At 45.5% G+C, this 23,046-nt stretch overlaps 1 protein-coding gene across 1 annotated transcript in view; it reads left to right on the plus strand.

The window, feature by feature from the left end:
* syne1b (spectrin repeat containing, nuclear envelope 1b) overlaps positions 1-23,046 on the plus strand; it is a gene marked incomplete at its 5' end in the record, with an annotated part of 448,744 nt that overhangs the window by 153,855 nt on the left and 271,843 nt on the right. The window contains 12 exon segments of the mRNA XM_084310306.1: positions 264-422; positions 1,812-1,994; positions 3,803-3,904; positions 4,996-5,199; positions 8,437-8,644; positions 9,879-9,991; positions 11,237-11,442; positions 13,057-13,206; positions 16,764-17,055; positions 18,937-19,109; positions 21,168-21,477; positions 22,342-22,506. Coding sequence (XP_084166432.1) covers positions 264-422; positions 1,812-1,994; positions 3,803-3,904; positions 4,996-5,199; positions 8,437-8,644; positions 9,879-9,991; positions 11,237-11,442; positions 13,057-13,206; positions 16,764-17,055; positions 18,937-19,109; positions 21,168-21,477; positions 22,342-22,506 — 2,265 coding nt within the window.

Here is a 23,046-nt window from a genome sequence, read left to right on the forward strand (position 1 = left end):
TCTCTCTCCCCCCTCTCCCTCCCCCCATCCCCCCTCTCTCTTCCTCTCTCTCCCTCCCCCCCTCCCCCTCCCCTCCCCCCCTCCCTTCTCTCTCCCCCCTCCCTCCCTCCCTCCCCCCCCCCCTCTCTCTCTCTCCCCCCCTTCTCTCTCTCCCCCCTCTCCCTCCCCCCATCCCCCCTCTCTCCCCCCCCCTCTCTCTTCCTCTCTCTCTCTCTCCTCCCTCCCCCCTCTCCTCTCCCCCCTCTCCCCCCCCCCTCTCTCAGCACGAGGCTGTGAAAGCAGAGATGGCCGGTAAGCAGAGAGACCTGGACCAGTTCTCCTGTAAAGGGAAGCAGCTGCTGAGTGAAGTGAAGAAGATTCCGGACTGTGACGCTCAGATGATGAAGAGGGACGTGGAGGCCCTGGTGGACCAGTGGCTGGACGTACGTCTGTTACATTAGATTAGGTTATATTAGATTAGATTATATTCAGATTAGATTAAAATGTATTGTCATCATCATACAGCACAAGTACAGTACAATGAAAATAAGTTTGCCATCCAACCAGAGTGCAGATGTAATGGTAAAGTGCAACAGCAACATACTGTACTAGGGCTGTACCCAATAGTTCAAAGCTTTGAAGCTTCATTCATAACGTTGACATTCAAATTAATTTTTTTATATATTTATTTTATTTATTTTTTATGAATTTTCTTTAATGTCTATTCATTCTGTTTAAACCAATGGGGTTTTTCTTCACAGTTGCAGATAAAGATTAGGCTCAGGCCACGTGAGCGGATCGGCGCGGCCGAGAAATCCGCTCTTCGCTCTTTAAAGCTTGGTCCGCTCCGCTAATCGCTCATGTTGACCCCGCCCCCAAGTCACTCTCCGCTCGCTCCCCGCTCACCTTGAATCGAGCGCTCCCCGCGCCAGATCGCTCGGCAGATTTTAATTTTTTTGGTGTAAATTAGCTCAAACTACAACAGTCTACACCCCCTGGGCCCCTTAACAATTGTTTGTATTGAGCCGCATTGTAATTGTACCCATTCTGCAATGTTAAATAACGTTGTTTATCCATTCACTAGCTCTATTAAGCGATGATAGGCTAGCCGAGCCACAATGCTATGGTCGCTGCCATTAACGTTAGCATGTAAGCTAACGACAACAACAATGGCGTCGATACTTTTTCTAACAGGAGTGAGTGACAAAGCCTGAACAGGATATCACAGGTTCACCCTTCTCAATTCTCATTGGTTGAAAATGGCCTTCATGTTTGTACATCGCCATCTGTTGCTTTGGCATTGTACTACATGTATATTAACATCAGTGTTAAACCACTGTGAGCGGCCGGGAGCGGATTGGAGCGGAGGAGAACTCTCGCTCCGGACGTCGCGCCGACCCATTTTAAAACCCACTCCTCGCTCACGTCAAAACCGCCCGCTCCGCTCCCCGCGCCGCTCACGCTCATCAAGACGTCACCATCACTTTCGTACCAACCGTGAGCCCTTAGTGGATTATTTATGTTGACGAAACTGACTATATTCATTAAAGAAAGTTGATTTAATAAAAAAATATACTCATTTAATCACATTAATCACTTTATTCAAATTGAGGATTTTGTTTTTTAGGATATTTAATAAAAAAAATAAAATGTATGATTAAGTCATAAAATATGACAGACATTCGAAGCTTCATTCGAAAACTTCAATAGAAGCTTTGAATGTAAAAAGAATGACATGGGTACAGCCCTACCATATACATGGGTACAGCCCTACCATAATGTACAGGTGGTTGAACTGGGACAGATGGGACTTTAACTCCTCCTCCCTGCAGGTGTCTGAGCGGGTCGAGGAGAACATCGAGCTCCTGAGCCAGAGTCTCTCCGTCTGGGACGACGTGCGCCAGCTCAGCGAGGGCATCGACAGCTGGGCGGGCGGCTGTGTGGCGGAGCTGGGCGAGAGCCTCACCAACCTGAACGACAGCCAGAGGACGTCAGCCAGACTCTCTGAGATACAGGTGAGGAGGCAGCCGTCGCATCTTTTTACCTGCACAGCGCGATCTCTCAGTGGTGAGGAGTAACGCGTGGGAGGGACACGCCGCCCCCGTCGCTTCCTGATTCTACTGCGCAGGCGCACCAACCGACCTGTAGGAGTCGCTGTCCACAACGTCCGATCCCCACCCACCGGCTTCCCACCCCCTAATACTGCCAATTGTGTTAGTATGACCGACCAGCCAAGCTGGTAGCAATACCGAGAGCTGGGCTCGAACCCAGCATCTCCTGCATTAGTGGCGAGCGCCTTGCCCACTGCGCCACTTAGCCGCCCGGACGAGCACATTTGCTAACACATAAACTATATCTTAAATTATGGCTATGGGTCTAATACACCCGTCGCTTATCAATGACTTGCTTGCAGTCAACATGTACGAAACGGATTGTTTTTTCATCAGTACATTTCCGTTTTATACCGTTTTGAATACGAGTGTAGTTTTGAAGATTTCTAGTGATTCCAGAAAAGTCCGTGAAAATAGCTCTTTACTGGAATACACAAAACACGTTGTCATTTTTCTGCCTATTTATGAATCGTTTTCAAATAAACGCTAGATTATCGATAGTATATGTGTACTCATGCACGCTAGAGAAGCGGGCTGAAAAATCGATTATCTATGCCGTGCCTGGCGCTAACGTTACGCACACACTGTACACACATAGGAGACACGTTTGTGAACGCTGTGAAAAAAAACTCTGATTAACCCAATACTGGTAAAATAAAGTTCTTACCTCACATCAGATGTTCTGCAAAAAGATGAATCCAATTCCTGATCGCCATTCCAAATATCGATTGTGTTTATTGATCCAACGTTATACCTCGAAACACATAATCAACGCTTCTTCCAGTTCCCTCAGTGGATGCAATAGTCTCAGGTTACATTGCCTCAGAAGTAAAATGTGGAGCCCGGAGTTTTTTTTTCTGATGCATTCACATTGACTCCATTCCAATGGGTGCAATACCATCCCGGAGACGATAGGGGGCGGTATTTGCCCTTTTCGAGCTCAGAGCCATTCCCAATGATAACGTGGGGCTGCCTGGATGGATGAAAAATTAATAGATATCGCTAATAAAAGAAATAACGATTAAATAACGAGATTTCTCATCATTGGCACTCAACGCATGGCGGCCAACAACGACATTTCTCGTCGTTGGCACCCAATGTAGCATTCTATTGTATTTTATTCGTATGACTTTTTATCATGTCTATTTTATTATCTATTCTATTTTATTATTTGTATTTTTGCGCAATCAAGGCCCGACAACACGTTAATGTCCCCATGGGCCGGACACGTCTTCTTTAAACAAGTCAAGAAGAAACATCACAATAAATAATGAACAAAACAAGAACACCATGAAGTCCAAAAAACTTTAAATCAATAAATGCAACACTCCCAGACAGACCCCACGCGAAGGTAAGGACAAACTCACTAAAACCTAGCACTAGGAAACAATGCAGGCAGTGTGGAGGAGAGAAACCTTAGAAGGGCCGTTCAAGGGGGGATCTCCCTTCTTAGATGTCGGTGATAGTAGTGTTGCAGTAAAAAGGCGAAACAGTTGGTAAGCATGCACTCATAATGTGTAATGAAACACACAGATAAGTGCTGCGATACCAACTGAACACAGAGCTGATGGCGGATCCATTTGAGGTAGAGGGGCGCCTCGTCCCGGTCATCATCACGGGACGTCCACCGGACACTACATGTCTTGTGTATGTACAGTATGTACAGTATGTGAGAAATAACACTCTTGAACCCTTGTTTGATGTCCTCCCAGACTGAACTGGGTGAGAGGCGTGAGCAGCTGGAGACGCTGCAGGGGAAGGTGTTGGAGCTGAAGCAGCGCAGCGGCAGCCAGGAGACGCCTGCTAAACTACAGGTACAGTACTGCTGTCAATAACCCTAACCAGCCAGGAGACGCCTGCTAAACTACAGGTACAGTACTGCTGTCAATAACCCTAACCAGCCAGGAGACGCCTGCTAAACTACAGGTACAGTACTGCTGGCAATTCTTATCTCGTGCTTTTCTTTTCCTGAATGCCTACTGTACATTTATTTCATGGATTAAAGACAGTTTGTTGACACTCTACCTCTACCAAGTACAAATGCACTTAAGAGAACCGTAATGTGTAGAGCTGCTGCAAACTGGAACTGTGTACCTGTGAAGATAATGATGATCAGCAACAAATTAACTTTTAAGAAAAAGTTGAAGGATGCTGTTATGAATAATGAAATACAGTTGAGGTACTGATTTATTTAGTTAGTATTGTTAGTTTAGTTAAGTTAAGTTTAGTTTAGTTAAGTAGTTTAGCTGCCCTACTGTCTCCCCAGACCGACAGTAGGGCAGCATGTGGTAGTCTACACCCTCCCCAGACCAACAGTAGGGCAGCATGTGGTAGTCTACACCCTCCCCAGACCAACAGTAGGGCAGCATGTGGTAGTCTACACCCTCCCCAGACCGACAGTAGGGCAGCATGTGGTAGTCTACACCCTCCCCAGACTGACAGTAGGGCAGCATGTGGTAGTCTACACCCTCCCCAGACTGACAGTAGGGCAGCATGTGGTAGTCTACACCCTCCCCAGACTGACAGTAGGGCAGCATGTGGTAGTCTACACCCTCCCCAGACCGACAGTAGGGCAGCATGAGGTAGTTCTACACCCTCCCCAGACTGACAGTAGGGCAGCATGTGGTAGTCTACACCCTCCCCAGACCGACAGTAGGGCAGCATGAGGTAGTTCTACACCCTCCCCAGACTGACAGTAGGGCAGCATGTGGTAGTCTACACCCTCCCCAGACCGACAGTAGGGCAGCATGTGGTAGTCTACACCCTCCCCAGACCGACAGTAGGGCAGCATGTGGTAGTCTACACCCTCCCCAGACCGACAGTAGGGCAGCATGTGGTAGTCTACACCCTCCCCAGACCGACAGTAGGGCAGCATGTGGTAACGTGTCTCTCTCTCTCACGGCAGGTGCTGGAGGCCGACCTCCGTAAGAAGATCACCGACGTGCAGAAGCTGTGTGAGCAGGCCAGAGGGAACCTCCGGGACTTCAGCGCTCAGAGGAAGCAGCTGGAGGACTACATCTCCCAGATGTCTGCTTGGCTGAAGGTCATGGAGGAGTCCCTGGTGTCCTCGCCTGGTGGATCAGACCCGGAGGACATCTGCAGAGTGAAGGTGAGGCATCGATATCAGGGATGTCCCATATTATCGGCCGATATTGGCATTAAAATGTAATATCGGAAATAATCGGTATCGGTTTAAAAATAAATAAATAAAAAAAAATATATATATATATATATATATATTTTTTTTTTTACATTTATTTAACCTTTATTTACCCAGGCAAGCAAGTAAGAACAAATTCTTATTTTATTTATTGTCAAAAGTATGCATAATGTTGTGTTAATTCCACGACAAGAGATATGTAATGTTAATTACCTGAAATTATTCCGTTTTTTTGGGGGTTGATATCGGTATCGGAAATTAAGAGTTGGACAATATCGGTATAAAAGCCAACATCGAACATCCCTAATCGATATGATACACAGTCCGCTGCAGCTCCGGCACCTGTTAAGGGCAACAGGAGTAGCCATGTGTCCCAACATCTCTTCACCCAATTTCTTCTCTGACTGTCCTATCTACAATAAAGCAAGAAATGCCATAAAAAAAGATACTAGACTAGATTACAGATTACTGGCTCAAAGACATGACCTGTTTCAAAGACATGACCTGTTTCAAAGACATGACCTGTTTCAAAGACATGACCTGGCTCAAATACAATATTACAATATTACTATGTAAACCCTCAGATATTTCCCAACAGCAGTTCCGCAGATCTAATGTATCGCTTTCAAACTGTGAGCAGTTCTAGAATGTGAACGTGAGGCATGTAGGCAGAGAGACCCATTCATTATTTATATGGTTGCCATTGACGCACCCATACAGCACTTTTAAAGTGGAAATGAAGCAGTGCGATAAATACATATTCATAGCATCACATTAGTATTTAGATAACATTTACATTTACATTTAGTCATTTAGCTGACGCTTTTATCCAAAGCGACTTACAAGTTCTGTGCGACAAGACAGCAAGAAGGGTATAACTCTATCAGCTGAGTAACAATGTTCATCAAAGTGTTGCGTGTTACAGTGTAGGTTAGTTTATTAGGACAAGTGCATGACATTAAGGTTAGTCGGGGTTAGATTTTTTTTTTTTTTTTTTTTTTTGTCATTTCAGATAATGGTTGAAGAAGTGAGTCTTTAGTCGACGGCGAAAGATTGGACGGGATTCGGCTGTCCTAACTGGGATGGGTAGTTCATTCCACCATTGTGGGGCAAGGACTGAGAATAGGCGGCTTCTCTTTGATGACCCTCTTTGATGACCCTCTTTGATAAGCCACAGACGAAGTCACGTTATAAAAATAAGCAGTTTCTAAGAAAAAACGATTTGTTGTGTACATTTCTGAAGCATTTAGCATTATGGGCGCGGCCATTTTGTTGCTGACGTCATACCGTGGGTTGGGTGTATACACTCTGGTTAGCTGCCTATATTGAATGGGTCAGTCAGCAAATAAAATGTTGCCTACAAAACAACGGGACCGCGGTGGTTCTGTTTGTATTGCTCCTGGCTGTTCAAACTAATTTTACCATGTGAGAGAGAGGAAAGTTGGTTAATTTCCACAAACTACCAGTGAAAAAAAACAGTGTTGTTGACATGTTGGCTCGGTCGGGCTGGCTGCACTCAGGCGGCGCGACCAGCCTGTTGGACAGGGAAGGAGGATCTGCAGAGAACACTTCATTGCCTCGGATTATGTTGTTGGGGTGGGATGTTTGTCCAGAAGACCACTAATCAGCTGAAGCCGGACGCGGTTCCCTCGGTCTTCGACAGACAGACCGGCGTTAGCTCTCGGGAGCGATCGCTAGCTAGTTGGCACCAGCCGGGGCCCGGCGTTAGCTCTCGCTAGCTAGCTAGCGTTAGCAACCGGAGCGTCGCGGAGCATTCAGCCTGCTGGCTACCTAGACCCACTTCAACCAGCGTCGCGGAGCATTCAGCCTGCTGGCTACACAGCTTGTGTAGCCAGCAGGCTGAATGCTCCGCGACGCTCCGGTTGCTAACGCTAGCTAGCTAGCGAGAGCTAACGCCGGGCCCCGGCTGGTGCCAACTAGCTAGCGATCGCTCCCGAGAGCTAACGCCGGTCTGTCTGTCGAAGACCGAGGGAACCGCGTCCGGCTTCAGCTGATTAGTGGTCTTCTGGACAAACATCCCACCCCAACAACATAATCCGAGGCAATGAAGTGTTCTCTGCAGATCCTCCTTCCCTGTCCAACAGGCTGGTCGCGCCGCCTGAGTGCAGCCAGCCCGAGCCAACATGTCAACAACACTGTTTTTTTCACTGGTAGTTTGTGGAAATTAACCAACTTTCCTCTCTCTCACATGGTAAAATTAGTTTGAACAGCCAGGAGCAATACAAACAGAACCACCGCGGTCCCGTTGTTTTGTAGGCAACATTTTATTTGCTGACTGACCCATTCAATATAGGCAGCTAACCAGAGTGTATACACCCAACCCCCGGCATGACGTCAGCCATGACGTCAGCAACAAAATGGCGGCGCCCATGTTGAAAACAGGGATATTATATTATATTTTTCAGACAAATAAGATAGATTTCACATTTGATTATAGAACCCTGTCTTACACAAGGTACACAACAAACAAACTAGGATCACATTGCTCACTGCTTCATCTCCACTTTAATGTACATGGCTTCATATGGGCGGGGCTTGAGATGGATCAATTGACTAATTGACTAAGAGGGGAACGCCCATAGATATAAAATGGTAGATGCAATTCGATTTCCTTTTAAATCTACAAAACAGTAGATCTTTGTGCAAAAGGAGTTAGATGCCTGTACCGTCTAGACGCCCCTCCCCCCAAATAAACACGGGGGGGTTCAGTGATTGAAGCAAATACAACCCTGGGCTCTTAATTGAAGTGTTAGGGTATTTAGTATTTAGTGTTAGGGATACTAAACAGAGAAGGTAAAGACGACTTTGAACTGTTGAACAGTAATCCAGAACTATTTTATTGCACTGTAATTATTTTTTTTATTATTATTATCTATTCTATTCTACTATTTTATTGCACTGCACTATTTCACTCTATATCTTACTCTTTTTATTATTGTCTATTTAAAACCGAATCAAACCATAAACTAGGTGGCCTGTTGGGATGTTAGATCCTAATGTGAAAAACTGTGATTTTATATGTCTGCACTTTATGTGCTCATTTTATGCCTCTTTTTTCTGCTGTGAAGCACTTTGAGCTGCAGTGTCTTGTATGAAAGGTGCTGCTCTACTAATAAAGTGTATTATTATTATTATTATCTGAGCGTATCTCTGTGTGAACGGCAGGACCTCCAGAAGGAGCTGCAGAACCAGCAGGGCAGCATCGACGCCACCCGCGAGAGCCTCAACACCCTGTGCCGGAAGTATCCCTCCGAGGAGCTGGCTGGCCTGGGGTCAGCGCTCACTGACCTCATCAAGAGCTACGAGGCGGTCAACCTGCTCTCCGCCAGGACCCTGGCCTCCTTACAGCACGGTCTGCAGCAGCACTTTAACGGTGAGGAGCGGCGTGGGCACGTTTATCTACTTAAAGGAACACGGCAACATCATGGGAGATGATAATAATAATTCTTCATTGTATTTGTAAAGCGCTTCTCAGGAACCTGAAGTCGCTGACATTAGGTGGGAAAACAGAGAAAACAAAAGGAACATAAGACCACGGGGGAAACAGGGAGAACAGCATGAGATACACAGAAACACAAGGCCACAGTAACGAAGATCACAACAGGTTGGAGGGGTGGGGGGGGGGGTAAGGTTGGGGAAGGTTGAAGGGTTAGGCGAACAGGTGGGTTTTGAGGCAGGATTTGAAGGTGGAGAGTGTGGGGGAGTCGGTGATGGACTGAGGGAGGGAGTTCCAGAGTCGAGGTGCAGTACGAGAGAAGGCCCGGTCACCAACGTCTTTGAGCTTGGATGACGGGACAGTGAGGGAGGCAGCGGAGGAGGACCGGAGGGAACGGGATGCGCTCACCGTCTTCTCCAGAGTCAGACGAGAGAAGATGGACACCACTTTCCTCTCTGTGCGTTCAGTTGACAGCTATCCGGCTGCAAGCTAGCCTAGCTTAGCATTGATTAATGGAAGCGGATAAGGACCACTATCCTAGCTTAAAACTCCGGGGGAGAGGTGTTTACGGCCAACAGCTAGGCTAGCTGGTCCGTATCCGGCTTCCATTCATTTGTGCTAAGCTAGGTTAGCTTGCAGCCGGATAGCTTTCTACTGAACACACAGAAATTGGTATCTATCTTCGGTAAGCGCATTTGCCGAAATGAAAGTGTTCCTTTAAGGCTGATGCTTGGGTGCTCAACTCTTTTTGACAACTGCCACTCGACAGAAATGAAAGTGTCGCATCAATGTTTATCATTTATGCTTTGGTGAAGGCTTCTGTTGTTTCTATGGTAATAAAACACACCAAGCTCTTGAATTTCACACACCGCGTTACTGCCACCTAGTGGAAATAGTGACAGCGATCAGTCCGCTCATTACAGAATACACTGGGAGCCTTAACCCTTTCACTGCCACACTACAGAAGGTTAACCCTTTACTATCACACTACCGACGGGACTGTATTGTCTTAGTGAAAGGGTTAAGGTGGAGGCAGGAACAGGATTCACGTCACACAGTACATTGCTCACTGTCCTCGTCTCTGTGGTGACATCCGTTTGGTTTCTCTCTCTCGCTCCTCCTCGTCTCTATGGTGACATCCGTTTGGTTTCTCTCTCTCGCTCCTCCTCAGACCTGGTGCAGGAGTTCCACCGCTGGCTCTCTGAGCAGAGAGAGATCGTGAAGGAGTGCTCCGACCGCTCAGGAGACACGCACGTGGTGGAGCGCAAACTGCAGAAGCTCAAGGTGAGAGTCAGAGGACAATGACTCTATGTAACAACCCATCATCTACACTCACTGCACACACATCCACATGTACACACTCACTTTAAGCAAACACTCACCTTACCACTCACTCTACTCACTTTAGACACTTTAACACACTTTATATTTATCTATTATTAAAGAGATTTGCACCACATTCATACCTCATTTGCGCCCTAACCTAAGTTTTGTACCTCTGCATTGTACCTCACTGTTACTCATTTTACTCTGTATTATATATTGTATATTATGTATATTGACTTGACCTACTTTTTACTTACTTCTTAATAACTTTACCTACTTTCTTCTTACTGTAGTAGCACACTTTCAGTGGCTCTTTCAGAAACAACCATTTCATCATAAAGTATTCTGTATTTTGTTGTGACAAATAATAAACAAACTTGAAACTTGAAACTTAACCGTCGACGTCAGATAATGTTGATATTTAAACTTAAAAAGTTATAATACATAATAAATATATACATGATCATGCAACATAAAGAAATTGTTGTAGGAATGGTTTGGGAGAGGGAGGTAGGGAGGGGTTTTAGGCTGTGGTGTGATAACAATGTTGAAATTGAGAAGTTTAGACTTTAGTTTAGTTTGTACAGAAAGTACAGAAAAAAGGTACCGTCGGGTGCCAGTATCGATTCCCAGGTACCGGTTCAAATGTGAACAGTACCCAACCCTAATATCTAGATATTTAGTTATGTGTCTATCACTATATCTATATTTAACTAATATTAGCTAGTTTTCTAGTATGTCCATAATCTCACACATATCCCGAATATGTATCTCATCTAGGGGTGTAACGATGCGACCTCACAACGATTAATTTCTATTACGATTATTCAGGCAACGATTCAATGCATCATGAAATCTCTTCATTTGACCACGATTCGATTCGATTCATTTTATATACATTTTCTATCAGTTAATTCCCCAAAAAATGTTGAATACACAAATGTGGCTCTGGGAACTGATTCACTCGGCATGAATGGACTATAGGTCAATAAAAACAATACACACACACAAAAAAAGATAAAAAAAAAAAGATATATATATATATATTTTTTTATTTCGATTAATTTAGATTATAATCGATTCTAACATTTTCAAATCGATGCAGTTGAATCGTCACATTAGAATCGATGCATTTCGCTTAATCGATGTGTCGCTACACCCCTAACCTCACCTAATCTCCTCCGTTGGTCTCCTGTCTCCCAGGGGGCGCTGGAGCGCGTGGAGGAGGGCGAGGTGCGTCTCACCCAGGTGTGTGAGGAGGGCGAGAAGCTGCTGCTCCACCTGCCCAAGGCCAGCGCGGGCCAGGTGCAGCAGCACCTCTCCTCCCTGCAGCAGGACTGGGACGGCTTCGTGGAGCAGTGCCGGCAGAACCAGCAGATCCTGGAGGACAGCGCCTCCCTCATGAAGGGGTGAGAGATGGATAGCTATGGAGGCTATGGAGATGGAACACTGCACTTCCACGATACATGCGTTACAGGCCGATAGCTATAGTCTCCCTGGTGCAATCTGCGCATGCGCCGGTTGGGGAGGAGGTGCGGAAAAGTGACTATAGCTCGACCTAGAAAGTGCCGATCGACTTGCGGTTGGTCTCTCCGTGTTCAGGAGACTCGGGCGTATAAAAAGGTCTATTGGATCATGTCTCCAGCACCCCCACAGCCGTAGTTACAACCACTTACGTCAAGGCTCTCATCAACATTCATTAATTGTATCCCCCCTGCGCTCTCCCATGAGCTGGACATGTCTGAAAGTGTTGGTCTATGCAGACTGGGAGGAGTGACTTCTTCTAAACAGGGACTCCCGTGGATACTTTTAGAAGAGATAAGATAAGATATTCCTTTATTGATCCCTTGGGGAGATTCAGGAGATCTTGGGGAGATCCACGTTTTCACACTTGTGCCGTAGATACTGTATGTTTGTTCACGTCTGTTTGTGGAATCTGGGGCGACAGTGGCTCAGCAGGTAGAGCGGGTCGTCTGGTAATCAGAAGGTTCCCGGTTCGATTCCCGCTCCTCTCGGACAGCCTGTCGAAGTGTCATTGAGCAAGACACTTAACCCCTAACCGCTCCCGATGAGCAGGTCGGCACCTCGCATGGTCGCCTCCGCCGTCGGTGTGTGAACGGGTGAGTGTGAGGCGTATTGTCGCTGGCAGAGAAAACCTTGTAACTCCATCTACCTCGTAACTACTCTATAAATCAACTCAGTAGATCATCCTCCATGTGTGTGTGGTTTTACAAAGTCTACACAATGGGAAAACATTAAACCGATCATGTGTCTAAACCTCGTAACTCTATTCGCCCTCAAATCTGTGTTCGTTTTTTTCATCTGCTGAAAAGTTGGGTTTTTGGAGTTAGGAGGTTTTCTTCCGCCAGCGACGACATGTAAGTTGCATGACGTACACAGTCCCATCTGTCTGGTCATCGACGGTCCGTGACGATGGGGTTTGAACCCGTGGCGGTCCGTGACGATGGGGTTTGAACCCGTGGCGGCCCGTGACGATGGGGTTTGAACCCGTGGCGGTCCGTGACGATGGGGTTTGAACCCGTGACGGTCCGTGACGATGGGGTTTGAACCCGTGACGGTCCGTGATGATGGGGTTTGAACCCGTGACGGTCCGTGACGATGGGGTTTGAACCCGTGGCAGTCCGTGATGATGGGGTTTGAACCCGTGGCGGTCCGTGATGATGGGGTTTGAACCCGTGACGGTCCGTGACGATGGGGTTTGAACCCGTGACGGTCCGTGACGATGGGGTTTGAACCCGTGGCGGTCCGTGACGATGGGGTTTGAACCCGTGGCGGTCCGTGACGATGGGGTTTGAACCCGTGACGGTCCGTGACGATGGGGTTTGAACCTGTGGCGGTCCGTGATGATGGGGTTTGAACCCGTGGCGGTCCGTGACGATGGGGTTTGAACCCGTGACGGTCCGTGACGATGGGGTTTGAACCCGTGACGGTCCGTGACGATGGGGTTTGAACCTGTGACGGTCCGTGACGATGGGGTTTGAACCCGCGTGTGGCCCCTGCAGGTTCGAGGGCCGCCTGAAGAAGCTGAGGTGGTGGCTGGAGCACATGGAGAAGAGGATGACCACCGAGCTGCCGGAGGCCAAGCAGAGCGGCCCCGAGAAGGCGGCGCTGCAGCGGGTGGAGGAGTACCAGCAGGAGGCGCTCAAGGAGAGGTGAGGGGGGAGTACCAGCAGGAGGCGCTCAAGGAGAGGTGAGGGGGGAGTACCAGCAGGAGGCGCTCAAGGAGAGGTGAGGGAGGAGTACCAGCAGGAGGCGCTCAAGGAGAGGTGAGGGGGGTGGAGGAGAGGTGAGGTGAGGGAGGAGTACCAGCAGGAGGCGCTCAAGGAGAGGTGAGGGGGGAGTACCAGCAGGAGGCGCTCAAGGAGAGGTGAGGGGGGAGTACCAGCAGGAGGCGCTCAAGGAGAGGTGAGGGGGGAGTACCAGCAGGAGGCGCTCAAGGAGAGGTGAGGGGGGTGGAGGAGAGGTGAGGTGAGGGAGGAGTACCAGCAGGAGGCGCTCAAGGAGAGGTGAGGGGGGAGTACCAGCAGGAGGCGCTCAAGGAGAGGTGAGGGGGGAGTACCAGCAGGAGGCGCTCAAGGAGAGGTGAGGGGGGAGTACCAGCAGGAGGCGCTCAAGGAGAGGTGAGGGGGGTGGAGGAGAGGTGAGGTGAGGGAGGAGTACCAGCAGGAGGCGCTCAAGGAGAGGTGAGGGGGGAGTACCAGCAGGAGGCGCTCAAGGAGAGGTGAGGGGGGAGTACCAGCAGGAGGCGCTCAAGGAGAGGTGAGGGGGGAGTACCAGCAGGAGGCGCTCAAGGAGAGGTGAGGGGGGAGTACCAGCAGGAGGCGCTCAAGGAGAGGTGAGGGGGGAGTACCAGCAGGAGGCGCTCAAGGAGAGGTGAGGGGGGAGTACCAGCAGGAGGCGCTCAAGGAGAGGTGAGGGGGGAGTACCAGCAGGAGCCGCTCAAGGAGAGGTGAGGGGGGAGTACCAGCAGGAGGCGCTCAAGGAGAGGTGAGGGGGGAGTACCAGCAGGAGGCGCTCAAGGAGAGGTGAGGGAGCAGCCGGACGTCTTGCTCGTTTTTTTTTTTAGGTGGTTGCATGCCACTCACGAGATTTCTCGGATTTTTTTTTTTTTTTTTTTTTGCGATCTGAAAATTTTTTGCATCACCCGAGCCTACCCGAGTATAGCCGAGGGGCGCCGACGATCACTGTGGAAAAAAGCGCCCCCTGTCGTCTCCCAGATGATATAAGTGATTTTGGAATGGACTCAATGAAAATGAATGGGGAAAAAAATCCGGTACTCCACATTTTCCAGTTCACTGATCCAGCCGGGGTTACTAGAGTTCATTCTGGAGCCTCAGATCCCCGCGGATCATGGAGTTCTACTGTATCGCGTTGGATCCATACACGTATCGATTTTTTCGAATGGTGATCAGGAATTGGAATATACCAGTTGGATACCATCTGATGTCAGGTAAGGACTCTATGTTATCAGTGGTAGGATAATCAGAGTAAGTTTGATGAAGTTATAAGCTGTTTTGTGAAATGTCTTCTTTCGGTTTCACTGTAAAAGTCAGAGAGGAAAATCAACGGGGCGATTATCAGTGCGCGGCCGTAATGTGCGTGCGTGCACGTATAATATTGATCATCTAGCGTTTATTTGAAAACGATTCATAAAAAGGCAGACGAATATCAACGTTGTGGAATATTCCACTAAAAGACTATTTTCATAGAATGCTCCAGAATGAGCTGTTTTTTATATCAAAACGGGGGCTTTTCTAACTGCTCTGAAACGGCAACGACGCGATAAAAAAACAATCTGCCTTCACAGCACTGACTGGAAAATAGTCTTTGATAATGCGATGGGCAGATTAGACACATAGCCATAATTTAAAACATAGATTAGGCGATATTAACGTTAACATTGGCGCCGATGGTGGCATTCAAGCGGTAAAACGGAAAACCAGGCGTGGCGCTGAAAGTGTTAATAATGATAATAATAATAATAATAATAATAATAATAATAATAATAATAATAATAATAATAATAATAATAATAATAATAATAATAATAATAATAATAATAATAATAATGATAATGATTATGATTATGATTATGATAATAATAATAATAATAATAATAATAATAATAATAATGATAATAATGATAATGATAATAATAATAATAATGATAATAATAATAATAATAATGATATTAATAATAAGTATTACAATAATGATAATAATAATAATGATAATAATACTACTACTACTGCTACTACTAATAATAATAATAATAATAATAATAATGATTATGATAATGATGATGATAATATTAATAATGATAATACTAATAATAAGGATTATGATAATAATGCTTATGATAATAATGATGATAATAATGATTGATTAATTGTAACTTTAACTTTATTTGTATAGCATCTTTCATATAAGAATTGCAGCCCAAAGTGCTTCACAGCAGTAATGTAGACATAATGGACATACAATACAATAGGCATAAATGAGCATAACATTTACAAAATAAAAGCAATGCATAAAGTGCAGACATAATATGGCTATAAAATAGACAATAATCATAAAATGAACATGCATTCATACATTATCACAATTGACCTGTGCTACGCGTCATATCAATTGAACGATAATACGATATTCCTTTATTGATCCTCTTGTTGAAAAATCTGGACCTTTTAAATACCTTTAAATACAAACAAGTAGGGATGCTCGGTATTGGCTTTTTTACCTATACCGATATTGTCCAACTCTTAATTTCCGATACCGATATCAACCGATACCGATATATGCAGGGTCCCCCCCCCCCAACATTTTTATAATTTCAACATTACTTATTACATGGCGTTTTCACATTCGCGGAAATGCTTGCTTGTGATTTGTCAATAGCGCTCGTCAGAGGTCCGATATTACTCGATAACGGACCTCTGTGGAATAATAATGACCGCTGTGCGCAGCTGTTCGCAATCAAGCCCCACTGACACACACTGTTTCAGTGCAATTAGACACACCTGCCGGGCTGCCGGCGATAATAATAATCACTTTATTTGGGCTGATAGAGCCACAGAACAACTGCGTCTGCATTTGATCTCGTCTTGTCGATTTTGTAAAATGAATTAGGTATATTGTTAGTACTGTAAGTTAGCCATGTAATAAGCGGGATAATGTATAGCTATACTCGGTCATCATCGCAAAATAATTGACCTTCACTGACTAGATGGTATTCTTACAGTATCTCTCCTGGTGTTCTTTGTGTACAGAGGGCTTGACACATCACATCCAAAAATAATATTAGCGCTCTCACCTTCTCCTGCGCTCAAAGCACTCTTTTGTGCACAGAGATCTTATATACATACATTTACATTTAGTCATTTAGCTGAACGCTTTTATCCAAAGCGACTTACAAGTTCTGTACGACAAGCCATCAGGAAGGGCACAACTCTATCACAATGTTCATCAAACAGTGCTGACGCTTGAGCTGTAGTGTTGAGTGCAGTGTAGCACTAATAGTCTGACAACAGGGTAGCAGTCCTTTATTCTGATGTCATTCAATGTTTAAAATGTATATTGGTTATCGATGAATATGTTAATACTACCTGAAGATCTTGAAAAATCACCTCTTTTCATTCCCTCGCTGTCGTGTCGTAATTCAATTCGTGTCCCCCCCCCCCCCCCCCCCTTCCCCCTCCTCTCCGCGCAGCCACTCGTTCGAGCGGCTGGGTCAGGAGGGCCAGGCGCTGAACGAGGGCGGCCGGGGCGACGGCAGCGAGACCCGGGTGTCGGCCGGCCTGCAGTCCCAGCACCAGGCGCTGCTGAGGAGGGTGCGGGAGCGTCTGCGCTGCTGCCAGCTCACCCTGCAGGAGCAGCAGGCCTTCCAGGACACCCTGCAGACCACCTGGTTCTGGCTGAACGGCGTGCAGGAGCGCCTGGCCTCGCTGGACAGCACCGTGGGCAACAAGGAGACGCTGGAGAAGAGGCTGGGGCTGGTGCAGGTCAGGCCACGTTTCATTGATTGATTGATTGATTGAAAACTGTATTAACAGATTGCAGAATGGGTACAATACAGTACAGCTCAATACATACAATTGTTAAGGGGATGCAGACCAGAGAAAGACTTTCGTCTTGTTTACATCAGGGTCCCCCATTTTCAATTCATCAGGGCATTTATGACATACAGATATACATATACAGTACTGTTACATCCAGACATTTATGACATACAAGACATACAAATACAGTACTGTTTCATCCAGACATTTATGACATACAACTTGAGATACAAATATACAGTACTGTTTCATCAAGACATTTATGACATACAAGACATACAAATATACAGTACTGTTTCATCAAGACATTCATACAAATATACAGTACTGTTTCAGAAAAAGAGATCATAAAAAATATATATATAACATCACAGTGACCAAATGCGTCCACATTTTTATAGGATTCTATCACATTTTCATAACAATAGCGAATATAATTTACCCTGCGCCGTTTTCATTGAGGTTTCTTACAAATTAACAATGTTTTATTTGTCCTTTTATATGCGGATAACATTAAAATCTTAAATTGTACCATTATGTTCCCCCTTTAGACAACAAACATAATGCTAATGATGCACTTTTGTTAAGATAATTAGGTGACCATTCTCTGTCACTATATTCAGGTTGCATTAATAGTTTAACGCTCCTCAGATCACGTTTTCCTAATCCGGTGCTGACCTGTGAACTGGGTGCTAAAGGTCTTGGGATTTGTAGTAATTTTGTAGTCATAACATTTTCACCTTTTAAACCAATGCTGCCATCTACTGACAACAGAAAGTGTTGTGTATAACGTTAAGTTGAGAGGCTACCCGCTCTTGTAAACAGCGTCGCCCAAAACACATTCTAGAGATTCCCACTTTTTACTGGTACATACGTTCATATCTAATTGTCTTTAGATGACTAAATATAGATGAATACTCATGAAATTTGATATATACAAAAATAAGTATAATTTCACTTCACCTACCTGTCGACATGAAATTCCCAAGCGCTGACAGTAAAAAAAAGCCTGGATGTTGCGCAAAATGGGGCGTGACCGAATTTGGTTTTGGGCGTTCCCAGACAAAGAGAGTGACCGAGATTGGTCTACGTTCCGTTACAGTACTGTTTCAGAAAAAGAGATCATAAAAAAAACATTCGAAGGGGAAGAAACTACACCGAAAACGTCTTGTTTTAAAAGAAGAGTCACATGTGTCTACAGTCATACGCTGTGTTTTTAGTTTGTAAATACGTTAAAAACAAAAACGCTTTCAAAATAGGATTCAGCACGATGTTCTTACTGTCTGAACGGGCTTCACAGGCACATATTACAATTTTACAATCTTATTTCCTTATAGTATATATATTTACATTTAGTCATTTAGCTGACCCTTTTATCCAAAACGACGTACAAATTCAACAAGCCAGCATGGAAGGGTCCATCTCTGCCAGCTATGGGTCAGTGGTATCGAAGAGTTTATTCATCACATACACACCAGGTGGATAGTAGTATAGACATACTAGCATGATGGGTAGTAGTATAGTTGCATAGTAGTAAGGTACATAATAGTAAAAGACAGTAAGAAGGTTCGTTTTTTATATATGTATTTATATATATAATATACATGATTTATATATATTATATATAATATATACAGTATATATTATAATGTATATATATTTATATGATCTATTTTATTATTATATATATATTTATTTTCCTTATTCAGTATGTATGTTCTTATACAGTAGATATATTTTCTTATACAGTATATGTATGTTCTTATACAGTATATATGTATGTTCTTATACAGTATGTATATATATGTATATGTTTCCCTGCAGGACATCCTGCTGATGAAGGGGGAGGGGGAGGTGAAGCTCAACATGGCCGTGGGGAAGGGGGAGCAGGTCCTGAAGCACCACAGTGTGGAGGGCCAGGAGGCCATGCGCTCCCAGCTGCAGAGGCTGAAGGACGCCTGGGCCAACATGCTGATGACCTCCATGAGCTGCCACAGGTACCCTAACCCTAACCCTAACCCTAACCCAGCATGCTGATGACCTCCATGAGCTGCCACAGGTCTAGACCCACGTCAACCCTGTTAGGCTGCAGTTATTATCAGTTATTAGGTTCCCTGGCAGAACCACCTCTATTGTTGCTGTGCTCTGTCGTAACAAAAAATATATATATTTTTTTTTTTTTTTAATTATTAAAATTGTATGTATTTTATTTCGTTTGAATATTTTTTTTATTAATTCGTTTTTTTTTTTTTTTTTTTACCAGGCAGGTCAATTAACCCTTTCACTGCGACAACACACAGACAGTTAACCCTTTCACTGCCACACAACAGCCGGTTAACCCTTTCACTGCCACACTACAGAAGGTTAACCCGTTACTATCACACTACCGACGGTTTGGTAGTGTGATAGTAAAGGGTTAACCTTCTGTAGTGTGGCAGTGAAAGGGTTAAGAACAAATTCTTATTTACTATGTCAGTCTGGCGAGAGGACACACGGGGATCTCGAAGGGTAACAGGGAAAAGGGGACACATTTTTTTTATTAAATAAAATTGAAAAGAGACAGACGATGCATACATCACAGAGGTAAGGGAAATAATTAAAACACACATCAAACAAACAACCAAATAAAATTACAATAATGTACTATGTAATATATATAATAATAAGAAGGGCTAAAACTGGTAAAAGAACGTAAAATGTGTGGAGATAAAACTAGATAAAAATCAACAAAAGGCTCCATTAAAAAGATGAGTTTTTAGGCCCTTTTTAAAAGCATCCACAGTCTGTGGCGCCCTCAAGTGGTCAGGGAGAGTGTTCTACAGTCTGTGGCGCCCTCAGGTGGTCAGGGAGAGTGTTCTACAGTCTGTGGTGCTCTCAGGTGGTCAGGGAGAGTGTTCTACAGTCTGTGGCGCCCTCAGGTGGTCAGGGAGAGCATTCCACAGACTGGGAGCGGACGAGCAGAATAAATGCAGTCCATCCATTTGCACCTTTCAGAGTGAGCGCCAGCACACTCTTTTATCAGTCGTTATATTATTCATATCACGCCAGTACAAAAATATCCTGACCAGCCTGACTGTGATTGTGGGGTGATGGAAATGACACGATAGCGGCCAAGCAACCGCTGAGGGCCAGGCGGCCTATTGCTTAATAACAGCGGAGCAGTGCTGCCGTTGCTTCCGCGTTTTCCCTGATTGGCTGCGACACGCCCCGCGGCAGGCGCGGCAACCGCAGAGCGGAGCGGCAGAGCTTGCGGAATTATGTAACCGCCCTAATCCGCCATGATTTTCATTCGGCGCTCAGCTCACCTGGCAAAGCAGCGGTCCTGCGGTCCTGCGGTCCGTTGTTGACGAGTTTGAATCCCATGAATTTTTTTTTTTAACGTGATTTTTTTTTTAACGTGTATTCTTTCGCCGGTTAAGGTTAGGCATGGTTAAGGTTAAGGTTAGGCATTGTTTCGGAGTTGGTTAAGGTTAGAACGGTTAAGTTTAGGCGCTGTTAAGGAGCTGGTTAAGGTTAGAGTTTGTCTTAGAGACAGCCTATTTCCGCACTGCCGCTCTCCTGCGTTGCCGCGGTCACATGGTCAAATTGTCACATTCTTGCACTGCTCCGCTGTTAAAAAGCAACACGCGGCCAGGCGGGCCAGAACCACAACCAGCGTCGTTGTGGCCGATACCGATAACCGATATTAATATTGCTGTTCTGGCCGATACCGAAATGTACCGATGTCGATATCTCTGTATAGAACACACTTTTTTTTATGATAATCAAATAAAGAGCTATTTTCCAAAGCGCATTCTTTTTTTTTTACTTTTGTAATTTATTTTCAGAAATTACTGATATTTTTAAACAATTTAAGACCAAAACATGTTAGATAAAAATGTTTATACGGTATATATATATATATCAAAATAAACTTTTTTAAATAAATTTTTATTTTATTTAAATCTGCCCTATTTTGACATCGGAACAATACAGATGTGTAAAAAAAGAAAATTACCATATCGGCCGATATATCGCGCACCACTAATATTTGTTTCTGTCTCCTCCCCCCCCAGCCGCCTGGAGTGGACCGTGGCCCAGTGGAGCTGCTTCCAGGAGAGCAGGAGCCAGACGCTGCAGTGGATGGAGTGCGTGGAGCAGGAGGTGGGCGTGGCCCTGCCTGGGCAGCCCGGCCTGAAGGAGAAGGCGTCGCTGCTGGAGCGCCTGCGCGCCCTGGAGGCCGACCTGGAGGCGCACGCCGGCGCCCTGAGCCGCCTGACGGAGAAGGCCGCCGAGCTGCACGACAAGACCGGCGACCAGGCCTTCGGCCCGGAGCCCCGCGCGGAGCTGAGCGCCCACTTCGCCGACATCTCCGCCGTCGTCAAGGTAGCGCCTAGTTTGTTTTTGTACCCAAGGTTGTTTACATTTCATTAACCCTTTCACTACCACACTACCACTATTTGCACTTTTTTGTAAACGTTGCTGCAATTATTGTATGCAAGGTGCTATTCTCTTTTAGAAACTCTGTCTGTAAATAAACAGTACTGTATATTTGTATATCTTGCGTGTCATAAATGTCTGGACGTGGTGGCTGGGTGGCGCAGCGGACTCAGCGCTCGTCACCAACGCAAGAGACACTGGTATCGAATCCAGCTGTCGGCGTTGCTTCCGGCTTGGCCGGCCGTCATACTGACTCAATTGGCAGAGTCAGCGGGAGGGAAGCCGGTGGGTGGGTCTGGGTCGTTGTGGACAGCGACTCCTGCAGTTCGGTCGGGGCGCCTGCACAGCGAGAGAAGGATCTGGGGGAGGTAGTGTGACCTTCCACACGTTACACTCCCCCAGTGAGAGTCCTCGCTGCCAGGTGAAAAGAAGCGGTGGGCACATGTGTCGGAGGAAGCATGTGATAGTCTCCGCCCTCCCAGACCGACGGCAGGGGGTAGAGTGCGCAACGGCCAGGAAGGGGATTGGGAATTGGCATAACGACTAACATTGGGAAAAAATAATAATAATCTGGATGTAACAGTGATGTATATCTGTATGTCATATATGTTATGATGTATTGAAAATGGGGGACCCTGATGTACCTGATGACCCTGATGTACCCCTTAACAATTGTATGTATTGAGCTGTACTGTACTGTACCCATTCTGCAATCTGTTAATAAACTTTTCAATCAATCAATCAATCAATCAATCTATACAAATAAAGTTTATTATTATATTATTATTAATACATCCTTAATCCCCAAAGGGTAAAGTCCAGTCCATGGAGGCCATCGTGTCCCAGCACGAGCAGTACCTGGAGGCGGTCAGGGACTTCAGCGACTGGCTGATCTGTGCCCGCGAGGAGCTGCAGCGCTGGGCTGACCTCTCCGGAGACTCGGACTCCATCAAGAGGAAGCTCTCCAAAGTGCGGGTGAGGAATCCGTCCATCATATTATGTTTATGTTTATTGTTATTGTTATTTGCACTTACAAACACACATTCTGGAATGAAATAAGTAAAAGAAGAACAGTTCAAATGTGCAGGAAAGGTCAAAAAGCCCAAGACCTCCCCTCTTAAACCTATATAGGATAACTACACAGAACCCCCCCCCCCATTATGCACAAACACACATGCTCATATCCCTCTCTCATACACACAGATACATACAATACAGCATTATACAACAATTATAATGGTGGGGGGAAAAAAGACTGCTCACAAACACACATGGATACTACAGACTACAGGATATGTAGTTCTTTTTTAAGCTTGCTTTTAAATGTATTTAAAGTGGAACATGTTTCTGTTAGATTTTGTATATCCTATATCCATCACTGCACCTTGATAAACAAATGAATCCGTCCATCATATCACATCCAGTCCAGGCGCCCGTCAGCTGCATCTATCTAGGCATCGCAGAGGTGTGATGATGACTCTCAAATCACTCTTAATTAATCGTCACACACACCGC

This window comes from Notolepis coatsorum (genome assembly GCF_963971535.1).
Source record: "Notolepis coatsorum genome assembly, chromosome: 3".
NCBI lineage: Eukaryota > Metazoa > Chordata > Actinopteri > Aulopiformes > Paralepididae > Notolepis > Notolepis coatsorum.